This window comes from Xyrauchen texanus, chromosome 43 (genome assembly GCF_025860055.1).
Source record: "Xyrauchen texanus isolate HMW12.3.18 chromosome 43, RBS_HiC_50CHRs, whole genome shotgun sequence".
NCBI lineage: Eukaryota > Metazoa > Chordata > Actinopteri > Cypriniformes > Catostomidae > Xyrauchen > Xyrauchen texanus.
Window position 1 is genome coordinate 19,222,207 of NC_068318.1, and position 13,121 is coordinate 19,235,327.

General features: G+C 36.8%; 2 protein-coding genes across 2 annotated transcripts; both read left to right on the forward strand.

The window, feature by feature from the left end:
• The first annotated feature begins 666 nt into the window (after nt 1-666).
• LOC127636162 (solute carrier family 35 member F4) lies at nt 667-4,910 on the forward strand. The gene is made up of 7 exons (XM_052116583.1): nt 667-747; nt 1,081-1,400; nt 1,809-2,025; nt 2,905-3,030; nt 3,389-3,581; nt 4,000-4,089; nt 4,189-4,910. Exons 1-7 carry the CDS (start codon nt 667-669, stop codon nt 4,434-4,436), a joined length of 1,275 nt encoding a protein of 424 aa, XP_051972543.1. The 3' UTR covers nt 4,437-4,910.
• Nucleotides 4,911-6,082: 1,172 nt separating this feature from the next.
• znrd2 (zinc ribbon domain containing 2) lies at nt 6,083-12,740 on the forward strand. Its single transcript, XM_052116401.1, has 4 exons — nt 6,083-6,188; nt 6,544-6,695; nt 8,170-8,254; nt 12,086-12,740. Exons 1-4 carry the CDS (start codon nt 6,107-6,109, stop codon nt 12,535-12,537), a joined length of 771 nt encoding a protein of 256 aa, XP_051972361.1. The 5' UTR covers nt 6,083-6,106; the 3' UTR covers nt 12,538-12,740.
• Nucleotides 12,741-13,121: the final 381 nt, after the last annotated feature.

The window sequence follows — 13,121 nt, forward strand, 5'->3', positions numbered from 1 at the left end:
ACTTTACACTCTTGTTGGGTGGATCAAATAAAAATGGCATGCTTTTTAGTTTGTCTGGAGTTGAGACAAATGTTATAAAGTGAATAACTGTCAATTTTCAGAGGAGAAGTGTTTTATATAAACCTGTTCCCTTACATGGTTCGTTATCTGACACCTTTATCTTCAAATATATTAATTTCAATTTAACTTATTAAAAAATAAAAAATATATTTTTACACTAAAGGTAGTATACATTAACATTAGTAAATACATTATGAACTAACATGAACAATCAATGAAAAATTGTATTTTGCTCAACTAATAAATGCTGGGAAAATGTATTTTCTAATGTTAACAAATAAAACCTTATTGTAAAGTGTTACCTTTATTAGTAATCTAAAACTAGCAACACAAAACTGCACTTTTCTTGCTTGGAATTTGTTTTAACTGGTATCCACTCAACATAAAACAACAAATTTGCTCTAACACTTACTGTAATTTAACAGCATTGAGTGAATGAGGCTGTTAAAGCTTAGATTTTGAATCACAGGTAGATCTGTAGTAATCTGCACTTAGGATATCTGAGCATGTGTGTTTACTTGAAGCATATGACTAGTATGAGCTCACCGATAGAGGTTCAGAAACCTGACCCTAGGGTTAGGGGGTCTTTAGAAAGCACAACGAGCAATGAACAAACTCTCAGCCAAGATATCTCCTGCCTCCGGACCCTTACCTGTCACACTCCATCTGCCCACTCCATCAGGTAATGTTCAATTATTGTTTACCCTCTTTTCAATTCTTTCTTTCAATTACTTTCTATTTAAAGGGAATGTTCACCAAAAATGTTTACCCTTATGTTGTAATACAGGTTATGAACAGCATGAGGATAAGTAAATGACAGCTAAATGATCAGTTTTGGATGAACTATCCCTTGAAATCTATCCAGCTCTTTGAAACGTTGCTATTGCTTAGTTATTGTTACAGAAATAAGAAAACTGTAGCCTATACGTTGCAAAAGTATAAGTGAATAGTAAAAGTCTAAAAGTGCCAGTTGTGTACCTTAAAATTTCTTGTCTTTCTTTGTTCCTACTAGCCAGTGAGAAGGATCTTCAGACAGGAAATACCTTAGCCCAAAATGTATTTCAGGATGAACCGGATACAAAACAACCCTCAAAACGCTGCTGCGCTCGATGCCCTTTCCGTGCTCTATGGAGAGTGTCATGTGGGATCATTTTAGGGGCTTGTATGGCCGTGTCCTGGGCATGGGGTACTCACAGTGCTAAAGAGACTCTGACAAGACATCCAACCCCATTCTTCATCATTTGGTTCTGTAGCATCTGGAATATTCTCTTTTTTCCACTCTACTATCTGTGTCATCTACTCACAGAGAAACAGAAACAGTCGCCAACCACTGAGTTAAGGTAAGAAAAACCAAATGAGAATATGGGAACTGCATTTTTAAATGCTGGATTGTTTCATATGATCATATCAAAATACAGTTTGGCAATCTGAAAACCCCAGATATTAGCTGTCTAATTGTTTTCTTTGAATATTCAATTGCTTTAAGGAAATGTTTAATGGTTTATGGCTAACTAAACATTATTGTGTATATAACTTCATACAATTTAATGTTCCAAAAAGCTGTTTAGTGAAAGCTGCTTTCAATCCTTAATCCTCCCAGCTTGTGGTAGAGCTAAACAAATAACCACTTTTCATTAATTCATCTATGCTTGGCCAATAGCCCTTTATCAGTGCAAAGTAATAACTGCTACTGGCTTCCAAATATATATACATATATATATACTTTTTTGTCCTCTTTGTACATTCAGAAAGTGTAGCCGGTTCCTTGGTGAAGATTTGACTGTGAGGGTGCTTCTGAGAGTAGCAGCTCCATTCTCTGTGCTTTGGAGTTTATCTGGATACTTGTACTTGCTGGCACTTTCCCGCATCTCTAAAGTAGATATAAGTGCCATTCTCTGCTGCAGTCAGGCTTTTATTTTCCTGCTTTCATGGATCGGACTCAAGGATCGCTTCATGGGTGTCAGAGTGAGCAATCAAGGAGCATATCAGAACTTAAAACAGCATTAAAGTGATAGTTCACCCTAAATTTTTAATTCTCTCATCATTTACTCACCCTCATGTCATCCAAGATGTGTTTGACTTTCTGTCTTCTGCTGAACACAAATTAAGATTTTTAGAAGAACATTTCAGCTTTGTCGGTCCATTCAATGCAAGTGAAATGTGGTGAAAACTTTGAAGCTCAAAAAAGAACCTAGCAGTAGCATGAAAGCAATCAAAATGATTCCAGTGTTTAAATCCGTCTTCAAAAGCGATCTGATGGGTGTGGGTGAGAAACAGATTCATATTAAAATCCTTTTTAACTATAAATATCCACTTTCACGTCCACATTCTTCTTTTATTTTTGGCGATTCACATTCTCCATGCATATCGCCACCTACTGGGCAGGGAGGAGAAATTATGTTAAATAATAAGGTTTTAAATATTGACCTGTTTCTCCTACACACCTATAATATCACTTCAGAAGAAATGGATTAAACCACTAGAGCTTTATGTGCGTTTTGGAGCTTCAAAGTTCCAGCCACCATTCACTTGCTTGGTATGGACCTACAGAGCTGAAATATTCTTCTAAAAATCTTCATTTGTGTTCAGCAGAAGTACGAAAGTCATACACATCTGGGATTGTATGAGGGTGAATAAATGATGAGAGAATTATCATTTTTCGTTGAACTATTCCTTTAAATAGCTGGTCTTGTGTTGTGTTGTGATTGTCCATTACAAAGTTACATATGGATTTTATATTATATTATTGTATTTTATCAAATGTATCGTTTCCTTCCACCAATTTTGCCCATTGAAGGCAGTCTCAGATCAGTCACTTTTTACCTTTATCTGCTTTCCATTCAGATAGTGGCTGCCATCCTCTCCATCACTGGCATTGTTATGATGGCTTATGCGGATGGTTTCCATAGCGACTCGATCACAGGAGTGGCATTGGGAGTTGGCTCAGCTTCAACCTCTGCTTTTTTCAAGGTCAGTGCAATTCATTGTTCATGTTTTGATTGTTTTGATTGTTCAGACAGGGAAGACTCATGTCCTTCTGACCTTGCCATATTTATAAAATTCTGAGATCAGTTCCACTTTTGATTCATTACTATACAAAAGCAGCACTGTCCCTGATTATGTACTTCAGCTGCTCTATTCTATAAATGCAACCATTTCCCCTTCGAGTAGCACGTATGATGTCAGTAAATTGCCCTCAGTATTCAGAAAGTACCAGAATATCATTGATTTGCTTTGGTTATGGGACTCTTTTTAAGCTGTATGTTTGTGAAACCATATAACAAAAGTTTTTTCCACAGTTCTCATAATTTGTGGCTTTATGTCTCAGGTGCTTTTCAGAAAGTGTGTAGGGAATGTCCAGCCAGGCCCTGCCAGTGTGTTGCTATCCTGTGTGGGTCTGTGTAGCTTTGTTCTACACTCCTGGGTGTGTGTATTGCTTTATTTCACTCATGTGGAATACTGGACTCCTTCTCAACACATTCCCTGGGATAAACTCTGTGTCATGGCTTCTCTACTGCTTGGTACTTAACTCTTTTGTTTAGCTTTGTCACTATACAGTGATGTATTATAATATTGACTGCACACTGTAAATGTTTGTGAGTTTTGAAGACTGAATATTACAGCTGTCTGTCCTCTGTCTTTTAGATTATGATAGCTGCATCTGAAAACATAGGCAGCTGACTTGCTGCCTTATCTGACAAAAAATGATTGGAACTCTTAAAGGAACTGGTCTCAGAACAGTTTTGAATATAAATTTATTTTCACCTACCTACCTAACCTAACTCCATAAAAAGCCTCAAAAGGCAGCATTTGTCCATTTTTGGACGCAGTCATATATTTCAAGTCTTCTTAGTCCACATTGTTTTACTAGAACAGGTTATATTTTTTGTTTGACACATTATATGTTTTTAACTCATTTCCATCCTGTTTTCTCTTAAGTCTTCAATGTACTGGTCAATTTGGGAAGAATGTTTACATATCCCATTTTAATTTCATTGGGAATTCTCTTGACCATTCCAGCAAGTGCAGGTATGTATTTGTTTATGGTAAGTGGACATACAGATACAGAAGCATTATTATGGACTTTGACCCCCTAAGCCCTTTTCCTCTGTTCTTCTCACCTGTAAGCTGTAGATACATTTTTGACTGTATCTTTGCAAATCAGCTATGTGCGAGTGGCAGCAGCCAGCATCATTTCAGCAGGATATCTCATGCTTCAGCTCCCAGAGAACTGGGACGAGAGCAGTCTGCGCTGGCTCAGCAAACTGTGGCATGGAAACTGGAGAGAGGACAGTATAGTTGGAGAGGAGACTGTGGTGGACCCTGGCGGCACTGCACGAGTAAAACCAAAACCAGCTGTAGTGGCATTCACCTAAGCCTTTTATAATCCAAATTCATTTGTATTGAATGTTGTTGTTATATTATTATGATATGTGTTGTGAGATTCTGTCATTTTAAATTACAAAGTTTTTTCTGGGCTAATCATTGAACATGTGGTAGATACTGAAAATAGATTATAATGATAAAGGCGAAACATGTTTTCTTTATAATTATTATTTTGACATACAGTAGTTTGACCAACTCATTAAGACTGTAAATTTCTACATAATCCATGAATAATTCATGTTTATGGAAATTATATACTGGAATTCATTTAAGGGCTTTTATAAAATTATAAGCTTCACATTTCTGCCTTTAAACCTTCCAAAAATTGGCCCCATTCACTTTCATTGTCAGTGCCTCACTGTAACCTAAATGTTTTTTCTTTCTTTTTAAGAGAAGAAGGGATGAGTTTGGATGAGTCAAAATGATGTTTGTGGTAAATAACATTGGTGATAACAAATGCTGATGATTGAGATTAACTTGTACTGAAACTGGAATAATTCTTTAAGTTTGTAAATGATGGTTAACTAGAATGTGATGCTTTCCATATTAAAAGATCTAAAACATCTCAGAGATGTACACTGGCAGCCAAATGTTTGGAATAATGTCCACATTTTGCTCTTATGGAAAGATATTGGTACTTTTATTCACCAAAGTGGCATTCATCTGATCACAATGTATAGTCAGGACATTAATAATATGAAAAATTACTATTACAATTTGAATTCTTAAACTACTTCAAAGAGTTCTCATCAAAAAATCCTCCACGTTCAGCAATGACAGCTTTGTAGATCCTTGCCATTCTAGCTGTCAGATTGTCCAGATACTCAGGTGGCATTTCACCCCACACTTCCTGTAGCACTTGACATAGATGTGGCTGTCTTGTCTTGTCACTTCTCACACACCTTACAGTCTAACTGATCCCACAAAAGCTCAATGGGGTTAAGATCCATAACACTCCTTACCAATTATCTGCTGTCCAATGTCTGTTTTTATATGCCCACTCTAACCTTTTCTATTTGTTTTTCTGTTTCAAAAGTTTACAAAATTTTATTTGCAATTCATCCCATAAGGCCTGCACCCCTGAGTCTTCTCTGTGTTGAGCGGGTAGAATTCAATGAAGCTGTCAGCTGAGGACATGCGAGGCGTCTATTTCTCAAACTAGAGACTCTGATGTACATATCCTCTTGTTTAGTTGTACATCTGGCCTTCCACATCTCTTTCTGTCCTTGTTAGAGCCAGTTGTCCTTTGACTTTGAAGACTGTAGTGTGCACCTTTGTATGAAATCTTCAGTTTTTGGCAATTTCAAGCATTGTATAGGCTTCATTCCTCAAAACAATGATTGACTGATGAGTTTCTAGAGAAAGCTGTTTCATTTTTTGCAATTTGTGACCTAATATTTATCTTAAGACATGCCAGTCTTTTGCATGCACAAAGACAATGTTAAGCTTCAGTTAACGAACCAAATAGCTTTCAAATTTGTTTGATATCATGGCAAGTGATTTTGTAGTAAAAAATTAGCAATTTAGCATGATTGCTCAAGGATAAGGTGTTGTAGTAATGGGCAGAAAGCTTTGCTGGACCTATTAGTCTATTCGTACGTGCACCAAGGTACATTCAGCTCGGTAGATGGCGCCAATCATTTTTCACAGCACTCCACACATGTCACACAGACGAGTTTCGAAGAGGAAGCGTTCTCTGTGTTGTCAGACGGCTGATGAGGAAAGCATGGCCCTTAACGCAGGTACAGTGTGAATAAACTCATTTATGGCTTATTCTGTTCTTAAATTCCCAAAATATGACTTTCAATAAAGTTTCGTTATGACAGTTACTTTAGTGTCGCTTAAGTACTGACACGTGCAGTCCCGCTAAAATAACACGCATGCTAGCAGGTCACTGTGTGGGGGGGGGTCTATTGCAAACATGATTTCTGGCTCATAACAATATTTAAATACAATGACTGACTTTTAGTAACAACCTAAAGTCGCTTATCTGTCTAAAAGCTCTATTTTAATGCTTGCTAGCCACCAAAAACAATGGATATCATTAGAGAAATAGGCCACTCACTTTCTCTCTCTCTCTCCTGTGATGAATCTTAGATGATGAGGACTTTGAATGGGAGCCTCCCTCCGAGGCCGAGATGAAGGTCATTCAGGCCCGACGGGAGCGTCAGGACAAGATCAGCAAGCTGATGGGAGGCTATCTGCTGAAAGGATATAAGATGCTGGGGGAATGCTGTGAGCTGTGTGGGGTAAGAGACATACTGATGTTTCATTTATCAGTCACATCATTCTCAGTGAAAATACATGTCAGAATCTTTACAAAAAAATTAATTGGGGTTTACTGTGAGGTCCAAAAGTCTGAGGCCACATTGAGCTTTGACCACATTTACCACACGCAGTGAGAGAGAGAACTTGCTTAATCGCTCCTCCGGAAGGCAGAAAATCCTCCTGCCCCTGTTGGACAGAACTGCTTCTCCCCTTCTTGACAGACGGCTGCAGATCCTCCGGATCTCTGCATCCGGCAGCGACCCGCAGATGGTCGCGGCTGCTCCCCTGGCGGACAGCAGCGTGAGGACTCCGCGACAGTGCATCCCCCTCCTCCTTCCTGGGTTTTGGCACCACTGTAACAGTTAAACAATCAACATAAACTTTTAATGCATAAATTTACTTAAAACAACATAAAACAGAATGACACAGGCACACTTGTAATGTGGCTGCGTGCGTCTCTCTCTCTCGAACCGGTGTCCCCAGCTGCCCCCCTTATCTCTCTCTCCTGCTGATTCAGCACCGGCCATGCTCCATCACGGCCCGGCCATGCCCTCCTTCTCGTCACATTGTGATATATGTATTTATATATTTTTTATATAAACGCATCATGAACAAATTTCTTGCATATCGCCCAACCCTAGGAGGGAACAAAACAAATTTTATTCACACACATTCAAAGTCATTACCCTTCCGAAGGGTAAACTGGGTGCTGGGATGAAAGGTAATAAAGCACCAAAATTAAACTCTCAACAACCCACAATAAGTGATTTCTTTTCCTGGACAACGAACAAATACCTGACCAGTAGCCCATGATGGAGAGAATGCACAGATGAAATGGGTTCGTTGCCAAAGAGATGTTGCCCTTCACAACTGTTGAAAAGCCATCTTTCAAAAATTGGACAACACACATTTTAATTGCACTTAATGTTTTCATTTTCATTTGAATTTTTAGTTAAAATAAATACAAATAAAGTTCAAAGTTTGAAATCAAGCTGACTTGCGTTATTGTGTAGGCTATTGCTTAATGAAAATTACGCCCATAGTACCACTTCCAACTAACGGTAATACCGTTAGTTGGTTTGTACGTAAACATCGCACCGGTGTGAAAATTATGATATTGTGGCAAGTCTATTGTGCACTATTTTAGAGTTTGTTTCCATTGAAGCACACAAGATGGTCTCTGGAACATTCTCAAATCACACTGGGATAAAATGGATCAGCAGGTTTTGCAGAAACTTGTGAAGTCAATTTCAGCTCGAGTGGAAAAGTGGAACACACCAATTACTAGACTTTAATATTGCTACATGATAATATCTAATAAACAAAAATTGCATGATATTAGAAAAAAGTAAATGCAAAATCAAAGCATTTTCACTAGTGGTCTCAGACTTTTTGACCCAACTGTAATTATAATTCACATTTGTTTTATTGATTAAAGTGTATTTGTTTTTGCAGACAATTCTTATGCAAGATAAGCAGAAGAAAAATTACTGTGTTGCTTGTCAAGAGCTGGACTCAGATATTGACAAGGACAACCCAGGTATGTTTCCAAAGCTAATCTTCAGCTTCTTGAATTATTACTGTAAACAGTGTTAATTTTCACACATAGTTTGTTAATTTTAGTATACAAAAATAACATTTCAGTTGATGATAATGTTCAAAATGACAAAAACATGTATCAATCTGTAACCAAACTTATTCCAAATATTCTTAGATTTTAAATAAAATTATAAACTACTTACAATTATTTAAACCTATATGAAATGTTTTAAATATGAAACCATATGAGAAAATGTTCCTGAAATAAAAGCATATTATACATCCCCAATTCTGAAAAAGTTGGGACAGTGTGAAAAATGCTAATAAAGACAAAAATTAGTAATTTGTAAATTATAATCACCCTTTGTTATATTGAAAGCACTACAACTAAATATTATATGATGAATTTCAAATGTTCGATTTTATTTATTTTTATTTTTATTTTTTTTTTATTTTATTTTTTTATGTACAGTAATTTCAAATGAGATGATTGCAACACACTCCAAAAAAAGTTGGGACAGTTGAGTGTTTACCACGGTCAAACATCACCATTTCTTCTAATAACACTTATTAAGCATTTAAGCAATGAAAACACAAGTTTAAGTTTAAAAAGTGGAATTTTTCCCCAATCATCCATTATGCAGGTCTTCAGCTGCACAATTGTACGGGGTTTTTGTTTCCGTATTGTGCGCTACATAATGCACCACACATTCTCAATTGGAGATGGTCAGGACTGCAGGCAGGCCAATCTAGCACCCACACTGTTTATTCGGCCAGTATGTGGTTTGAAGTTGTCCTGCTTGAAAATGCATGGACGTCCCTGGAAAAGATGGTGCTGGATGGCAGTATATGCTGTTCCAAAATGTGTACATATGTCTGCATTAATAGTGCCCTCACAGATGTGCGAGTTACCCATGCCATGGGCACTGACAAACCCCTGGCCCATACAGACACTGGCTTTTGGACCTGACACTGATAACAGCACAGATGGCCATTTTCCTCTTTGGCCCAGATAACATGATGCTTCGATTTTCAAAAACTATTTGTAATGTGGACTCATTGGAAGTTATCCCAGGCCCATGTTCATGATATCCACTACAGATGAATGATGTTTTTTAAGACCGTGATATGATCATAAGGGATCAGAGATCACGCGCACTGAAAAGTGTTTGTTTTTTTGTTGTGTCCTTTATGCACAGATATTTGACCAGATTCCTTGAAACTTTTAACTATAGTGCACAGAGGGTGAAATGCCCCAAATCCTTCCAGTTTGTCTTTGGGGAACATTGTCCTCAAAGTGCTGGATTACAATTATTTGCTGAAGCATCTGAAGTCTGGAATGATACTTGCTAGGCTGTTTTTGTAGGCTCCTTATATAACTGTGACATGATTGCCTCACCTGTTTCACATCACCTTGTTATTTTAACTAATTGTTAAATTGTTATTAGTCATAAACTGCCCATCTCAACTTTTTTGGAGTGTGTTGCAATCATCTGATTTGAAATTGAACGTACATTTTAAAAAACTAAAACAATGAAATTCACAAGGTTAAATATCATATAATGTTTAGTTGTAGTAATTTTAAAAGACCAAAGGGAATATCATTTACAAATCACTCCTTTTTGTTTTTATCAGCATTTTTCATACTGTCCCAACTTTTTCAGAATTGGGGTTGTAAACAAAAGTATTAGCTCAGTTTTAGAAGTTAATCTACTGTGTATTCCTGATATTTAAACAATTTAGGATATTGCATAATGTGTTTTACATTCTGATTTATTTCTGCAACGGTCTGTTTTAATTAAAAACAATTGATTTAGTTAAAGCTTCTTTTCTGACTGGTATATATTTATATATATATATATATATATATATATATATATATATATATATATATATATATATAATTATTTTTATTTATTTTAAGATTTACAAACATACAATAATAAGTTATATAATCCTTTTATAATAGCAAAATAAATAATAAATAACAGCCTATGTAAAATATAAAAAATAAAATATAAAACAGAAGGTACATTCTGGCCAGTTATTTGATGTTATTTCAGATATTGTCCTCTAGTGTAATATTATCAAAATGCATCATATTTCAGGTATTGGATCAGTTCACCAATGATGATTAATAACCTTTAATTCAGTCTGACAGACTCATATGGCAATGCTTTATACACTGGTGTGTGATTAATATTCCTATTTCCATTAATAATATGGAATCATATTTAGCATTATTTTTATTAAAAATACGGTTTGTCCTCATGACAATGCTATTACTTAACTGTTTTAGCCTTTATATCTGTGATAAACTCGCACGTGAGCCAATCTGTGATAATACGAATTTAACCATGTATTATGCTGCATTTCCCACAAACAATGTTACCGTTCAAATGGCGAGTTGATTACTCAAACTCCGGTATCTTTTCTCCCTTGATATAACACATCAACAGAGACAACTCCTCCTCGTCATGGTGTTATAACGCCAAATAGCTAAGGTCTATTAAGCTGGACTATGATCTATTAAGCCAATCATTTGAATTTATCTTCACAATATATTTTTATAGTATTTTTGTAATTTTGCTTTCACTTGGTAAATTTATCATCAATCTCTGGCTCCGTGCCACCCCTGATATGCTCTGGCGTTTTCCCAGTTTGAAAACCATGGGTTTGAAGGATGTACAGTCTCATCTATGTCTGTTAAAGCTACACTATGTAACTTTTAAAACTACAAGTTACTTGCGGGGGATCATTTTACGTGAATTGTTTCGGCACTGCTCTTCTGCGTGAAGGAATCTTATAGTTTGAGGACGTGCTATTTTCATGTTGATATTTTGTTATTAGTTTAAACATTTATAACCAATATATTACTTTGAGGAAGATAAAGAACACTTAATTATGTTTTAATATAATTATTCAAGTGTTTTATCCACGACACAATGCACATTAATGTTTGTATTTTACTACACATCAATTCATTTTACGGGTAATATGGGTTCAATTTAAGACATTTATTTTTACAATCTACAGCCTCAGTGGACTACTAACTACTACAATAGAAGGTCTGTGCACTGCACACAATAAGACTAATATTAAAATGCACAACAGGGATTTAATAATGTTGAATTGTATTTTATTAGACTTGAATATAAAAAGTAAAATAAATGATTGAACGTTTCTTTGGAAGTAAAGTTATTATAGAGAGATAATTACATGATAAAAAAAATTCATATTCATTACTGTGCTATGAAATCGGTACATTATAAACAACTTGAGATGAGCAGCATTCATTGGGAACCATCTTGTACCTATTGTGGCTTTTAGATCTGTTTAAAAAGGTCATCCGTTAAAAGAAAGAAAATGTATATTTATGCACTCTGATTTATTGCTCCAAAATACTTTATTGGCTTACACTTGCTTGCAACGTTTGGACAATTAGGTCCAAATAACATCACGATTGATAAAAACATGAGTAATGTTTGAGTCATTAAAGCACGACAACCAATGTAAGCTTCAACAAACCTACCAGAAAAAATTTCAACAACTTCACCAAACAGTTAACACTCAGCACAGCAGACCTTCTTTCTGAGCTTGCGGACATGATGTAAATAGGCAAGGACGAATGACGTATACCTGCGATTTTCTTACCAAATCTGATCCGACGGCTCTAATTAAAAATATTTATTTTAAGCCTTCCTTTGTGAATCAGGGTAAGACAAGGACTGGACTTTGAACATAATTTTTTTTATGCACTCAATAATACATTTTTGTTAATTGTAACCAAAAAAATCTTACGCAGCTTTAACTTTGTTAAATTCCTTCTCAGCTTTAAATGCCCAAGCAGCCTTGTCACAAGTACGAGAGCGGCAACTTGCAGCTCATCCTCCACCTGAAGCTAACGGAGCCTCGGCCAGCGACCCTCCTCTCGCAATCACAGGCCAGCCCAGGCCAGAGCACTGCGAGGGGGCTGCATCTGGACTGAGAGGTCCCCTTCCCACCATACAGCCCGCTCCTCTTCCTGTCCCTACCGCCAGCCCCATTTTCCTGCCCCCAACCAACCCTCCTATTCAGCCCGCAAATCCTTCGGGGTCCTTGGGCAACACCCTCCAACACCACCCAGCCCTGTCGAGCGCAGAGGAGGCCGTGCTACACAAACTCAGATGGGCCACACAGGAGCTCCAGCACTCAGTGTCAGTAGAGGCCAGTATCCAGCTCTGCAATCTGATCAGAGGCTGTGCCGAATCCCTGCGTAGCCTGAAAGAGCTGCAGCTCACATAAGACTGAATTACAGACAGGGCTGCAACAGAAAATACACACACATTAGGAAATACAGACAGCACTAATATACAGGATATAGTACCATACTCAAAGGAGGTTTATTGGTTGTGTTTATGTTTGTTCTAAAGCAGCTGAGTATGTGTCTGTGTAGTGTGTTGAAATACATTGCTTGACCTGCAAAGGCTGGTTTCTGTTTCCTTGATAAGTGTTTTTACAAGTTTGATGTTATTAGTTAATTACATTTCTCCTTTTCTCATCTTCTTAAGTTGAGCCTTAACATGTTTCATATTTACCATGGGGGTAATTCACTCCGCAAAATGTGTAACAAAAGGAAAGGAAAAATGAAAATTCTCATAATTTACTCTTTACTCTGACTTCTGCTGAACACAAACAAAACATTTTGAAGCATATATCAGTTCTGTAGTCTACAGAATGCAAGTCAATAGGATTCAAAATTTTCAAAAAAAGGGCACACAAAGACAGCATAAATGTAATTTATTTGATTCCAGTGGTTAAATCCAAGTGGTTCAAGTCATCCAAAAGGGGAACTCTTAGGAGAGAGGGGAGTTCTAAGGAGGGCTGTT